At 39.3% G+C, this 16,111-nt stretch overlaps 1 protein-coding gene across 3 annotated transcripts in view; it reads left to right on the top strand.

The window, feature by feature from the left end:
- Positions 1–16,111, top strand: part of UNC5D (unc-5 netrin receptor D) — a 696,347-nt gene that overhangs the window by 642,134 nt on the left and 38,102 nt on the right. For all 3 annotated transcript variants that reach the window (XM_034436892.2, XM_060693513.2, XM_060693514.2), the window contains one exon: positions 4,448–4,532. In XM_034436892.2, coding sequence (XP_034292783.1) covers positions 4,448–4,532 — 85 coding nt within the window. The remainder of the gene's footprint in view (positions 1–4,447; positions 4,533–16,111) is intronic.

Raw genomic sequence — 16,111 nt, 5'->3', positions numbered from 1 at the left:
CCCCTGGCTACAGCCGTCAGATGTTCCTCCAAGGACAGCTGCATATCCAGGAGGACTCCCAGATTGTGCGCCCTCTCCGCGGGGGCCAAAGACTCGCCCCCGATAGTCAGTGATGGAGTCAACTGACTATATCAGGATGCTGGCAACCACAGCCACTCAGTCTTGGAAGGGTTGAGCTTGAGTCTGTTCCTCCCCATCCAGATCCTCACAGCCTCCAGGCACTAGGACATTACTTCAAGGGCATCGTTGGGGTGGCCTGGGGTGGAGATGTACAGCTGGGTGTCATCAGCGTACTGATGGTACTTCACCCTAAAGCCACAGATGATTCTCACCCAGCGGCTTCACATAAATGTTGAACAGAAGGGGCGAGAGGACCGACCCCTAGGCACTCCACAAATGAGAGGCCTCGAGGTCGGCCTCTGCCCCCCTGCCAACATGAACTGAGACTGGTCTGAGAGAAAGGAGGAGAACCACCGTAATACGGTGCCCCCCATCCCCAACTCCTCCAACCGGTGCAGCATGATACCATGGTCAATGGTATCAAAAGCCGCTGAGAGATCTAACAGGGCTAGGACAGAGGAGCAGTCCTTGTCCCGCGCCCTCCAGAGATCATCTACCAATGCGACCAATGCCATTTCTGTGCTGTGCCCAGGCCTGAAACCTGACTGGAACAGATCTAGATAAGACGTTTCCTCCAGGAATTGTGGAAACTGTCACGCATGAACTGTAATGCAATGTTTTACTCTGGAATTTATTCTAGCTACAAAAATTATAGCTTGGAGAACTTCCTGATTTCCTTCTAAAAGAGAGGTGGACCTTTACAGATTCTGTGGCTTATACATTGATCCAGGTTCTTGAAGGCTATGCATATAGCTTTAAAGGAATGAAGACCAACCAAGATTCACTTTTAGATTCCAAATGGCAAGATTTGATTGAATAAAAGTGTATGAGTTTGTGTGTCTCTCTTTCTGTTTATCTGTGTATTCTGTGTATCAAAAGATTCATGCAAAAAGTCCACTGAATGTTCACATCAACGCAAAAGCACCTAATTTGATTCAACAAATGGACTTTCAGTGGAGAGTCAAGCATTCAAACAGAAAGCTCACACATCTCAATTTATTATCCCTGCCTCTAGGGAAATCCTGAAGGTTGATCATAAAGTCAAGGTGGTAGCTGTGACAGTGTGATGCTCTTAAAGCCAGACTGAGCTTTAACTTCACTTTTACAATGAAATTAGTTTCACTTGACTTTTTAAAATCATATCCACCAGACACTGTTCCACTACTCCTGAAGAAATGGTTCAAAATTCTGTCCTGACTATATGTTCTGGTCACTATATGTTGAAACTTTTGAATGAATTTAAAAGTACAGTTCCAAGCTATTGCCTTGTAAAACAAATAAATAACAGATCTTCCTAGTTATGAGAGTAACTTAAATGTGATATAGGGTGATTTATATCAAGTATCAAAATAGCATACTCAGTTCTGCCAAAATGTGTTTTGAAAGGTGGTGCATAGTTGATAACATTAATATGAATGCATTAGCAACTGGACATGGTGCATCCCTGGACAACTGGACATAACAGTATCTGAAAAGCTGTCCCAAAGAAGAAAATGAACTCTGTTGTTTTAGAGGGAACAACATGGACATGGGTTTAAGTTGCAGAAAAGCAGATTCCAGTTGAATGTTTGGAGACGTTTCTGAATAGGAAGAGCTATCTTATGCAGGATCAGTGATCATAAGAGGGCTAAACTCCAGGATGTATTCATGCACAGGCAAGCCAATGTTTGTTGGCATTATCAAATTGGATTTCAGCACTGTACAAGGACTTGGACTTCTGTGCTGTGCTGTAATGTTTTGCTGCTGGACAGAGCATCCTGTGAAAGGAGCTCCTCTTTTATGAGTGATGCTATTCAACTCATCCAGGGGACAAAATTGTTTATTCCCCAGGAGAATCACCCCAGAAGAGGAGGATAAAAGATGTGAAGAGAAGGCAACACACTGAGCAGGGTCTAATTGCTGATGCACATTTGTTGTTTTGTACATCCTAATAAGCATAGCCACATTATCAATACGGACCAACATGTCATTCCTGTTTAAGTGAATAAATTAGTAGACTTGGTACCAAAATTCATTAAATTGCTAGTAAGAACTGCTGCATGGTAAAAAGCTGTTGAGTTCACTGAATTATCTATGATGCTTGGAAATCTCAAATGATATGGGTAAGAGAGAATTCCATTCTTTTCCCCCTCCTTCTCTCTAGTATTGTATAGGGTTGTTGGTGGCCATAACCCTCCCAAACAGGTTGAATCCAAGTCATTTGCCTTCTTTTATAACTTTTATATCTTTTTATATCTTTTATCTGTGTCCTATGGCTCTGAACCCTTTTTTAGCAACTTTCGTGCCCCCTCTAAACCTACTGCTTAATTTCATTTGCTATTGTTGCAGAATACTGCTGAGATAGTTTCTTTAAGGGAAGAAATATGTGAAAACTCTTGTGTACATTGTGAAAAAGGCTCAGGGCAGCTTAAAATGCAAAAGGAATAGGAAAAACTTTTTCCTTAGAGACAGCTGGGATTGTTTTTATATGCACCCATGAAATCTGCTAATAATGATCTTTTCCAATATATTTTATGTATGTATGTATGTATGTATGTATGTATGTATGTATGTATGTATGTATGTATATATATATATATATATATATATATATATATATATATATATATATATATATATATATATATATATATATATATATATATATATATATATATATATATATATATATAATTAATACTGTCCTCATTATCCAACTAAAATTTATTGTGGCTGTAAACAAGCATCAGAAAATATTTATCCAATAGTAGTGAGTTTGTGTGTGTATGTGTATGTTTGCATACATGTGTATTGGTGTGTATGTTTGTGTGTGATCAATACATATAGCAACATTTTCTAAAAAAAAATTATCTATGATGCCTCACTTTCAATATACCCTGAGATTGAGTGTCTCTGTGTGTTCAGTTTGATTGTTTTTCATGCCAATGATTCCAAAAATTCCAGGCTATTTTCTCATGGAACTGGCCCTGTAAATTTTGTCCTATAGGAAAAATTTCAATTTTCTCTATTAAATGTATCCATACTAGTGGAAGTTACCCTCATTTATAGCCGTTCTCAGGAGAAAGGTTTCCCAAACCAATTGTTTGATATCCTATAATGGGAAATCTAAAGCAAGGAAATTGTGTGAAGCTCCTCTGTTATCTTTGCAATCTTCCCCCAGAAGCAGGATTGTGACTTTCTGATGCAGTTAATTGACAGTTCTATATACAATCTGAAAGGGTTCTCCAAGTGACATATGGGGAAGTGGTTGTGATGGGCATCTTCAATGACCAATTTACAATGAATGAATCTGATCTTCAGAGTGATACTTATACAGCAACTGTTTCCCTTGTTAGAGGAAGCAGTGTACAGGTGAAAGTGTTTGTCATTCAGTTTGATGGGAGATAAATTTCTTCAGAAATTCTTCCAAAGTATAAGAGAATTGCAGATAAATTCTCATAACACTCACTCATTTAATTTCCAGGCAACCAAAGGCATGTATGAATGTCCTGTCTTTCACTCTCTTAGTAGTCTGTAGTTTTCTTAGCTTCCCAACTTCATTTAAATTCAAAGGGAAGACACTACAAGGGAATTTCTCCAGATTCTGTCAGCACTAAGGGGGAATCCTGCCCTTGAGAGATTGTTGAAGAATTTCAAATAAATCGCCCACACAATTTGAGAACTGGGCAGAGAATTTTGAAAGGCTGTTTATGCCTGCTGTGCATGGTGATATAAGGAAAGGATGCTTAAGGTAGAGCAGTGCACAGAACAGAAGGCCACAGCAGGCCCATCTGAAGTATCTCTGGTTAGAATCTAACTTCATCATTTCATATTATTTAATACCTAATTTTTAGGCTATATTTTCAGAGAAGAAATTCATCCGGAATCAGCAGGATAAGGATTTTGCACCAAAATCCATGATAAATATGAGCTTCCCTGATTCTCTGAAGAATTATTTTTATCCCACACCTACACAATTTAATACTGAAAACAACTTTTTTCTGTTTGCCATATTAATATAAGTATTACTGCTATTATAAAGCAGTATACTTATAAAGTATTACTTTAAAAAGCATCTATACTGTTTTCAAGTGCTTCATGCAAACAAAACATAATTTTACCTGAAACCATGGAAAAAGATTGCTCTGCAAATATTCCAGTGTAATAAATGCTTATCAGTTGAAATACGATGCTTGTTGTACTATTCAGATGATGGCAACAATGATTTATCTACTACAAAGCCGCAATAAAAGTAATGTGCTCTTTTTGTGTGTTACAACTTCAGTTCACTTTAATTCTAGCAAGTACTTGGAGTGTTTCCAAGTAATTTTTGTCTTTGCTGTTCCAGGAGTTAGCCTACTAATTCCCCAAGGCGCTATCCCTGAAGAAACATCTTGGGATATCTACCTTGCAATCAACCATGATGAATCCAGGTAAGACATGAACAAATTCTTAAGCATATATTATCTATTTAACAGGAAAGGAAAGGAAAGGAAAGGAAAGGAAAGGAAAGGAAAGGAAAGGAAGGGAAAGGAAGGGAAGGGAAGGGAAGGGAAGGGAAAGGAAAGGGAAGGGAAGGGAAGGGAAGGGAAGGGAAGGGAAGGGAAAGGAAAGGAAAGGAAAGGAAAGGAAAGGAAAGGAAAGGAAAGGAAAGGAAAGGAAAGGAAAGGAAAGGAAAGGAAAGATGCACTTAGCAATAGCACTTAGACTTATATACCACTTCACAGACCTTTACCGCCCTCTCTAAGTGGTTTATTGCCCCCAGCAATCTGGGTCCTCATTTTACCGACCTCAGAAGGATGGAAAGCTGAGTAAACCCTGAGCTGGTGAGACCTGAACTGCCAAACTGTTGGCAGTCAGCAGTCAGCAGAAGTAGCCTGCAGTGCTGCATTCTAACCCCTAAACCACCATGGCTCTTTATTGATTTTTATAGTTACTGATTTTCTCATTACTCTGTATTACACCACTGTTCTGCAAGTTCCACTGTTCTATTATTGCTCTTTTGGGGGGATGGATGGCTACATAAATACATAAATCGGTGATTTCCGTTACTTGTCAATTTTTACATAACAGAAAATTGGTGTATAAAATGATTATTCTTATTCCTTTTCTTAGATAATTTTACAAATGTTAGTGGCAACTAAATGGTATTGTAAACCAATTGTGGAAGACATAATTGAGCAAGGCAAAGTTCACATTCCAGCTTGACAAAATTAGTCAGGCAAAATGTAGGTCTTTTAAAGCAAAGTCTACTTCTAGGTAATATCTTGGCTAAGTCCATGTCAGCCAGGCACTGATACAGGAAATGAGTCCTGCTGGAATTAAGGATGGGAAGATAAATAGCAGATTCAAGAACATTTGAGTATTTCTTTCCTTTTTAAGCTAAAAATGTTTTTCTCATTTCTAACTTTGTGTGCATTTAAGGACAGATGTTGGTTTAAATGAGCAGCATTCATTCATCATATGCAGCTGAAATTCAGTTTTCTCCTGATGGTTTGAAAAGTGAAATAGAATTGGAGAATTCTATTTCTAGAATTGGAGAATGATATATTTTCAGGAAATCTGAGATACTTTGAGGATTTATTTCACGAATGAAGGCAAATATAGAATAGAATAGAGTAGAGTGGAGTAGAGTAGAGTAGAGTAGAGTAGAGTAGAGTAGAGTAGAGTAGAGTAGAATAGAATAGAATAGAATAGAATAGAATAGAATAGAATAGAATAGAATAGAATAGAATAGAATAGAATTTTTTTATTGGCCAAGTGTGATTGGACACACAAGGAATTTGTCTTGGTACATATGTTCTCAGTGTACATAAAAGAAAAGATACATTCATCAAGAATCATAAGTTCAACACTTACTGATAGTCATTGGGTACAAATAAGCAATCGAACCATATTAGGAAACAGTCAATATAAATTGTAAGGCTACCAGCAACAATGTTACAGTCCTACAGTCATAAGTGGGAGGAGATGGGTAATAGGAACAATGAGAAGATTAATAGTAGTGCATATTTAGTAAATAGTTTGACAGTGTAGAGGGAATTATTTGTTTAGCAGAGTGATGGCATTTGAGAAAAAACTGTTCTTGTGTCTAGTTGTTCTTATGTGCAATGCTCTATAGTGTCGTTTTGAGGGTAGGAGTTGAAACAATTTATGTCCAGGATGTGAGGGGTCTGTAAATATTTTCACAGCCCTCTTTTTGACTCGTGCAGTATACAGGTTCTCAATGGAAGGCATGTTGGCAGTAATTGTTTTTTCTGAAGTCTGTGTATGTCTTGGGTTGCAGAACCAAACCAGACAGTTATAGAGGTGCAGATATGCATATATATGTCCCAGGTAATGATGCAAGATCAAATTTAGGTCAGTCACCACAACCAACCCAAATTCAATCTCACATTTATTTATTTATTTGTTTAGCATATGGCATATCATATATGGACTTGATACTTTCGATTGCCAGTTGGGCCCGCAATATTTGCTCCATCTAATTTTAGATCTCTTTTGTGGATGCTTTTTATCAAGTGGAATCCATTCTATGACTTCCTTAGTCCACCTGCCATCAGTTGTTTTTGCTATGTGACCAGCCCATTTCCATTTCAACTCTTTTACTCTTTTGATGGCATCATATATTTTTGTTTGTTCTCTAATTTATGTGCAGGTCTTTCTATCTTGTCTTGTGATGCCAAGCATGTATCTTTCTATGGCTCTTTGCACTTGATTTGATTGAATAAAAGTGTATGAGTGTGGAGTGTGGAGGAGAGAAAGAAGACAGAGGATTTTGATGCCTGGAAATTTCTGTTTTGAAATTAATCTGAAATCCTTTAGATTCTCTTTTCCCTTTGATAGCTTAGCTCCCTTGTGAGACCTTGTATACTATATGTCCATCTGTTCTCAGTGCTTTTTGATAATCTTTAGTGAAGGATTAAGTATGAGAAGGGACAGAAAGAATGGAATAAAATATTAAAAAGAAAAATGTTCAAGTTTGAACCCAGATGTTTTATTGCAAAGTCATGGTAGAAATGAATTAAAATGGGTTAATTAAATAGAAGGCACACAAATCTCTCCCTGCTGTTTTACTTCTGTAGGCTAAAAGTGAGGAGAACAAGCTAGACCAAATGAACTTAGGAAGCTTTGTTTGCTGAAATGCTTGGGGGGAAATATCAAATTAAAGCAAACTTTAATTAAAATGATGCACATTTTTCCCTTTTCAAAGAGTTGAGTGGGTGTAAGTATATTGCAACTTCTTTTATAGGAAACCTAGCTAAATCAATGTGTATGTGCATGCTGTTTTGGGAAAAGTAACCATTGTTTTTTCTCCAAGTTATTATTTATGGAATAATTTCCCTCTTCTGGGGGAAAATAACCCAAAAGGTTTTGGTATGTCTTCTACATTTTACAATCTGGCATTGTTTTATTAATCAGTTTGTTTGTTTGATTTCTTTCTTTCTGAGCTGAAGTGGTGCAGTAGTTAGAATGCAGTACTGCAGGCTACTTCTGCTGCCTGCCAGCTGCCTGCAATTTGGCAGTTCGAATCTCACCAGGCTCAAGGTTGACTCAGCCTTCCATCCTTCCGAGGTCGGTAAAATGAGGACCCAGATTGTTGGAGGCAATATGCTGACACCTACAGAGAGGGCTGTAAAGCAGTGTGAAGCAGTATATAAGACTAAGTGCTACTGCTATTTTATTTGTTCATAAAATGCTCAAGTTAGTCTGAGGTCATTTCATTTCCCCCCCTTCCACCATTATCTATCAGTAAAGTGTTGAATGAGTGATTTTAACCACTGTAAAGATTGAATGAATGAATGTGGTTGTGGTTTGAGGGTCACAGGCACTGAAAGCATTAATAGCTCATTCATATCCTTGATAGTTTTGCATTCATAATTCATTTCTTTGAGGGAAAGCTGTATGCTCTAAATAGGATCTGTTGGAAGTATGTAGATTAGAAGGAAAAATGCAGGTAGAAAAGCATGAATAGTGCTATTGTTCAGATCATCCTAGGAACATCTTGTAAGCAAGTCATCAAGGCTACTGTTCAGTGGTGGGATTCAACCGGTTTGCACCACTTCAGCTGAACTGTTTGTTAAATTGCTGGCTGGCCCCACCGTGCCCTGCCCCACCCCTCACTCCTTATCTCGCCCTGCCCACCTTGACCAATGCCTACAATCATGCCTGTGGCATATCTGCTCTCAGGTTCCCTCACTTGCCTCGACCCAGCCCCCGCAGCCCAGCTGATCTCTGTCTAGTGAGTCTTCCTCCTTAGCTGCCTCCCACACAGAGGTGGGCTCCAGCTAGTTCAGACCTTGTTAACTTTTTGCCTAGTTCGGCAAACTGGTTGATAGCACCACTGGCCCTACTCCCACCTGGCCGGCCCTGCCCCCACCCCACCTGGCCCCTCCCAGCCACTCCTTATCTTGCCTTGGCCGCTCACCTAGAGTGAGGCCCATGGCCCACTGCTCTCTGGTTCCTCACCCAGGCCCAGCCTTAGATCTGCAGCGCCACCTTGGCCCCGCCCCTTGGGCGTGCACACAAGTGGTGGAGAGTGTGCAGGGCCTGGCGACTTCATCCCTGAGGATTGCTTGCTGAGTGCTGCCCTTCAGTCAGGATGCCAGCCTTTGTACACTTGGAGCCTGCTGTGTACACGCCCAGGGGGCAGGCCGAAGTGGCAGCACGGATCTAAGAATGGCTGTGGGGACACTAGTGCCTCCTGTCCTTGCTTGCTGGCCTTTCCCTGGGACTGGCCCACCGCTGCATGCAGGAAGGAAGAGGTGGGAAGGAGAGGGCATGGGACCTGGGGCAGAGGCTTTTGCCTGCCAGCCACCATGGGTAGTAGGAGATCGCACGGGCTCTGGGGGCACGTGGAGATGAATGGAGTTGGCGTGCGATTTCTGGCATAGGGGGGAGGAAGCAGAGATGCCCTTTTGGCATCAGGCACGGAGGCAACAGAGGGAAGGATGGACAAAAAGGGAAGTTCTGTAGGGTTTTTTTTTTAAAAAAAATGAGCAGAGGCTTCCCATTTTGATCCCCTTCCCCTGTCATTGCCTCTATGCCGTGTGTGCGTGTATGTGGCATGTGCGTGTGCGCCTTGCAGCCTGGTGCTGTGACAATGGAGAGGAAAACATTGGGAGAGGCGGGGGGGGGGGGGGGGCTGTGAAAAACAAGCTTTGAAAAAAAAGAGCTTTCATTAGTTTGCACTTTTCAGCCTAAGAAATATGTGTGTGGGAGGTGTCTCACTATTGCAGCCTGCAAGCTAACGAAAGATATTTTTTTGAAATGCTTGTTTTACTCAGCCCAGCCTCTCCCAATCTTTTCCTCTTTCACAGTGCCGGGCTGCAAAAGGCACACACACAGAGAGTCCAGGCGTGACAAGGAGTGGCTGGGAGGGGAGGAGCTGGGCGAGGCGCCTCTCAACGTGAGTGATATTGAGTTGGCCACAGCCAGCCAGTCACATGACCATCAAGCCATGACTACCAAGTCACACCCACAGAACCGGTTGTTAAAAAAATTTGAATCCCACCACTGCTACTGCTTATTACAGGTATTGCCAAGTTAAAGTATTGTTCAAGAGAGATAGAAACGTAATGCTATTTAAAAGAGGTTTAGCCTAAATTTTATGTGACTGCTTGAAGAATATATGTTTCTTTTTTGCAAAATTTAATATCTACAAGTATTTGTGCTGAAGAAGAAGAAGAAAGGATTATCCAAATGTTTATGGCTTTAACATTCTTATAAGTTATCAAACATTTCGGTTAAGAGGTGTTTTTAGGTGTACCAAACTGATAGTGACCGTGGGCCAGTCTTTCTCTCTCTCTCAGTCCAGCTTACCTCACAGGGTTGATGTGAGGAAAATAAGAGGAGGAAGACACAATAATAAAGGCAGGATAAAAGTCAAATAAATAAGATAGACACTATAGTGTCAATCGGAGTATAGTTGTCATCACAGTTCTCTGGAATGTACAGTGCAATTTTGCTTTCTAATATATAAACATTATATATATTCTAATATATAAACATTTATAAGCCAAGAAATTTCTAGGGGGAAAAAATGTCTGGGGATCTAGCATGCAAGAATACAAGTGAATGTAATATATAATAGAAGGGCATCTAATATGATACTGTATTGACCATTCATTCATTCATTCATTCATTCATTCATTCAGTGTATGGCACATGATACACGGAGCAGCAATACATATTACAATTTCACCTAGATTAGTAAAACATAGTAAAATATAAATGTTAAAAAGGATCTGTGTTCAAATACCAATGTCTAGGCCCATGATGGCGAACCTATGGCACGTGTGCCGGAAATGGCAGAGAGCCATTTTTCCGGGCACGCGAGCTGTCACCCAACTGAACTGCAGCTGCACATGAGCGCACACCCAGCTGCGCATGTGCACATGCCCAGCTGGTGGTCAGGCCTCCTGTGCGCATGTGCACAATTCAGGGGACCTGGCTGGTTTTCGGAGCTCTCCTGCACTTGTGGGCGCATTTGCGTATGTGCATGAGAGTACTGGTGCGCAGCATGTGCATGCACAGATGGCATTCGTGTGCATGCATTGCACATGCAAAAACCACATGCAATGTGCAGATGGTGTGGTTGTGCATGCAGTGCACAGTGGGAGGCCGCGCAAAAACTGTGTGCATGCACAGATGGTGCGGTTGCGTACACAGTGCATGGGGGAGGTGCTGCGCATTAGCACGGATGGCACATGTGCACACACAAAGCGTGCGAAGCACGGACCTGACGAAGTCTCATTCATCATCTTCAGGCTAGCAATGCTCCTGGAAGCACGAAGCCGAAAACACCAGCCTGAAGATGACAAATGAGACTTCGTCGAAACGTCGCCAAGACACTTCCAATTTTACGTGGGAGAAGACCCGAATAACCAAAGACCTACATACAAACACCCGCGAAAACCTGAGAAAACATATATATATATATATATATATATATATATATATATATATATATATATATATATATATATATATATATATATATATATATATATATATATATTTGCCATATATATATATTTGTCATTATTGAATATTTGTCATAGCAAAGAAGAGATAAACAATGGTGCACATTTGCTAAGAATCCAAATAATATGAGACTTGCTTTAATGAGAAGCGAAAGCTGGAGCATCTGATTATGCATTGTACAGCTCTTTCATGGATTCTAACTGCACTTTAAGAGTATTGTTTCTTGTCTTATTAATTCTTCTGGAAGAAAGAGCAAGTCCCATTAAAATGATTTGTTGTAAATATCTATTGTCAACTAAATGTACCAAAGCTACACTGTTCTCTTGCAAAAAACAAACACACATTTCGAACAATGAGCAAGAAGAAAATACAAAAATGCTTTGTGAGTGATTTAAGTCTTCACAGGTTATTGCTCATTTCACTGGATTGCCAAGATCTTTTCTCTGAGTGGGAAATAAATCTTAAAAGTCTTCTAGTCTCTTGAACTAGGCATCATGCTTAATTATTTTTTAGTGCTTCCAACAATTTTGACATGGATTTGATTGTTTATTTTGATATGTTTGTGGCAACTCTTAACCAATATTGAAAACTTAAACAGTGTTGAAGTGTTTAGTACTAGTTTATCTGTTATAAGGTCTCTAGCTTGAGAGAAAGTAATGGCAAATCAATTCCATTTTGTTGCCATGAAAACATAACAGATCAATCCAAAAAGTCATTTATGGAGATTCTCAATCATTCAGATCTTGGTTGTCCCAAAAGTGCTTTTCAAAAGCAACTGGACTTTCTTTGTTTTTCCTTGAAGACGTTTCACTTCTCATCCATACTGAAGAACCTTCTTGGATGAGAAGCAAAATGTTTTCAAGGAAAAAAAACAAGAAAATCCAGTTGTCAGGCCTGGAAGCCATCTTTTGCATTGGATCTTCAGGCCTGCCACATTTACTATTGTGGGAAACTGGGAGGAGGGAATTATATGGAGCAAGGGTGATACTGTATATAGTCATAATAACATTCCTTTCTCAGAGAGTCAAGGACATCTTGCCCTGCACCTGGAAGGCTGGAACTGGGAGGAATCTCCAGTTGGGATGGTGCTTGATTGGACCATGTGATGGACATGTGGGTGCTAGGCAAGGACTTAGGCTTCCCTTTGGGTGGGGAAAACCTAGAAGCTTTCAGATTCAGTTTTTCTCAGATGTACCAATATGACATCTCTAATAAAATGGAACTTTGAGGAACTTCAAGCCTTGGAATCTTCTTTCGTTGTGGGTGTTACTTGAAACCCTGACAACAGTTGCCTTTTGAAATACACCTGGGGGGAAGGGGCACAAAGTCACCAAGACTTGAGCTTGACCTGAAGAAAACTTACCTTTTTTTCTTAGTTGTGTTTTGTTAACTCCCACATAATTGGAAGCAGTTTTTAAATGGAAGATGGATATATTTCTTCAAATAGTATTTAAAACTAATGGAACAGAATAGTGTTGATGATGAGGGTGATTTAATTTGTAGTATTCGCCTCAGTGGTAAAATCTAATTTTTTTCCCTACCAGTTCTGTGGGCGTGGCTTGGTGGGCATGGCTTGGTGGGAGTTATGTGACTGAATAGGCATTGCTATGTAGCCATGTGACTGGGGGGGGTCAAAAGACAGAAGCTCTTATCTAGTTGGTATCCATCCTTCTTGTTTTAATTTTCTCTTACAATATGATTACCTATTTTGTGTCAGTTTCCCAGCATGCTCTTTCAAATTAATTCTCAATATATTTCATAATAATCATCATTTCCAGCATATATTAAATTAAATCACAATTTGTTGCTAAAATCTGTGTATCTTATAGTTTGTTCAATAAAACCTTAGTCAAGCGTAATCACCAATCTAGCATTTGTTTGCAAATTAAAATTAAAACATATTACATCAAGCAGTAGATTTTCTTAAAGTTGTTTCACATTAATATATACTCTTCTTTATTGTTTTTAACCACCTATATATCATCCTCTATTTTAGTTGCCATCTCTTATTTTCTATTTTTATTACTTCAAAAACCCTCCTGTTTTTATACAAAAATCATATATAACTTTAGGCTTTTAAACTTTACATTTCAATTTAGTTACATTTAAATTTATCTACTTTATTTCTTCCTTTTCTTTCTTTTTCTATCTGTCCATAAATGTTCCATTTCAAAATTCATCTGTTCAAATTAAAAAATTGTCTCTTTAATGCTTTATAATGTCTGTTCCATGTGTGATGCATCAACTTCCTGCCTTTTGTTCCTACGCCACACCTAATTTTTTTTGCTAAACTTGTTAATTTCTATTGTCAAATGTCCAAAATATTCTTTCTTTCTTCTTAAAATCATCCAGGACAGAAAAGGGATCTCCAAATTTCATAGATCTAATGTTATTTTCAAAGTAATCCAAGGTAAAAAGCCATTTAAAATGTTTCTTTTCCAAACGGAAAGGGAAATCTCTTCTATCCACTCTCCTACTTAGTCACCGGACTCCATGGCAATTATGTAGCCATCCGTCTGTCTTTCTTCATTAGCTTCATTAACTTTCAAAGGTATAAGCTCCCAGAGATACATTTCTCCAATCCACTCCAAATAAAAGAAAAGTCACTTTTCTAAGTTGTTAAAAGCCAATTCTTCCAAGCCAAATTTATTAAAGCAAGGTCTGTCTTGGGTCTTTATTTCCATTTTTTTTCCCTTTTAATTTTCCAGCCCCAAATAATCATGTTGTTTTGCCTGGGTTGGTGTCACTCACCTGGCTTCAAGATACTCGCTCTATCTTCTCCTTCTCTCCTGCACGATCTTGTGTCCTGGTCTGCCGTGGCTTTGTGGCAGCCGCCATGGCTGCCTACCCCCACCGCCGACTTCGAGGATTCCCTCTGGCCTCCGAGGAACTTCTGAGGAAAAGCCATATTCTTTTTCTTTAATATATGTTGTTTTATGTTAAATTTCTTTTCAATTTCCATAAATTTTAAGTCACCCAGTGTTGCTATTCAGGAATAACCTCAAACTTGAATGTATGTATGTACAGATGTATGAATGAATTCACACTCTGAAAACCATTATGCATACACTAGTCTACCTTTTCCATATAGTATAAAGCAGGATTTCCAATGGAAGATGGTAAATTAAGAGCCATGGTGGCACAGTGGTTAGTACTGCAGGCTAATTCTGCCAACTGCTAGCAGCTTGATTCTCACCAGCTCAAGGTTGATTCAGCCTTCCATCCTTCTGAGATTGGTAAAATGAGGACCCAGATTGTTGAGGCAATATGCTGACTCTGTAAACCACTTAGAGAGGGCTGTAAAGCATTATGAAGTGGTATATAAGTCTAAGTGCTATCGCTATTGCACTTAGACTTATATAGGAAATGACCTAGAGAAGGATAATGCTGTATATTTTGCCTCAAAACAAAATAAATTTATGGCAGTTTCATGATTTGCTGCAATATAGTTGTAGGATTTGCCATTGCTTGCTTTCTGGGGCTGAGAAAGAATGACTGGCTCAACTGATTTACATGCCTAAGGCAGGACTAGAACTCAGAGTCTCTTTTTTTCTAGCTTGGTGCCTTAATCACTATAATAAATTGTTGACTTTTGTGTATCAGTTTGCCTACCTTCTATTGCAGACTGTTCTGTTTTGTTTGGGGAAATCTGAACTTTGTAAATTGGGTCTATTGTAGTTTACATTTCTGCAGAAGATGGTTCAACATCATTAATTTTTTTTCTCTCCCTTACCTAGGACAGATAAATACATTTATGTGTTTGTGTCATGGAAAAATATTCTCTAATACCTAATACAGTGGTCCTAAGTGTTAAAAAAATTAAACTTCACAGTTTGATGATTTCATTTCAGTTAAATAATTGAAGCATATCCAATTTTACTCTCCTTCAGTTTTTTTTTTTAAATGCTCCCCTTCACAGTCACTAACCTATGGAATTAGATTTGGCCTGGAGGCGGAAAGGATGCTGGTTTATTTTCTCTTAAGGTTTCTTCCATTCTTCAGAAAACAAAACAAGCTTCTGATTTTGATGGAGGCCAAAAGATTAGATCTGCTTTGCCATTTGTTTGGTCTGCACCCAGGGAAATGTTAAATACTTGAAATTGTACAATGCTCTCTGCCTTCCATAAACAGCAAATGAACTCTGCATTCAAGGTCCTTGTGCCAGGCTGGCTATTACAGAGAAGATTCTTGCTGTTTTTTGGGGTGAGGAAGCCCTTCTAATTAGCTGATTTCAGTTCATTTGGTAGTAAATAATTCCCAGAATTCCAGTGTGTCTGTATATTAGATTCACTAAAGAGAGAGTTACTTCTCCAAAGGAATTGAAGAGCTCCCTTCAGGAGATTGTGCTATTGGACCAAATCCATTAATGTTTACCTTACATGTAAATTCAGGCAGCAGTCATTCCAGTAAATGCTATGAACACAGATGGTAATCCAGGGACCATATGGGGGATCAGTGATAAATCAGTGCGAATGATTCAGAAAGTAAGTCCTACTGACTGGACTCTGTTGACATTGCTGTGCTGACTCAGAAGAGAGTCCATAAGAGATTGACCTATCACGTGTGAGAATGCAGGAGGACAAATCCTACCTCTCCAGCTCACCCCTCTAGATTGGGCAGAGTAAGGATGTTGAAGGTACCATCAGCCATGGATCTTCATTTGATGATGTGCCTTCTCTACTGCAACACTCACTTTATGGAACATTCTTCCCTCCAAAATTAGACTAGATCCATCCTTTTTGCTATTCTGAAAAACCCTCGTCTTGGCTGTATGTTCAGGTCTGGATCATCCAGACAGTTGGGGACTGGCAGCTGGCAACAACTTCATTGTTGAAGTGGCCATTTTTATCCACCACTCCTATGATTTGTATTCTCATGTTTTATTTAGTGCAAGAGCTGGCATTAACTCTTCAGAAAATTTCAGAATGTAAGAACAGCTTTGTTTAATCAGACCATGGTTTGTCATCCTTAGTCCAATGCCTTGTTTCTCACAGAGGTCTCTGAGGTGCTCACAAACAAAGGAGAG

This window comes from Pantherophis guttatus, chromosome 9 (genome assembly GCF_059756535.1).
Source record: "Pantherophis guttatus breed Tessera chromosome 9, ASM5975653v1, whole genome shotgun sequence".
Taxonomy (NCBI): Eukaryota; Metazoa; Chordata; class Lepidosauria; order Squamata; family Colubridae; genus Pantherophis; species Pantherophis guttatus.
Note: the sequence above shows the minus strand (reverse complement) of the source record. Positions and strands in the feature narration are given on the sequence as shown.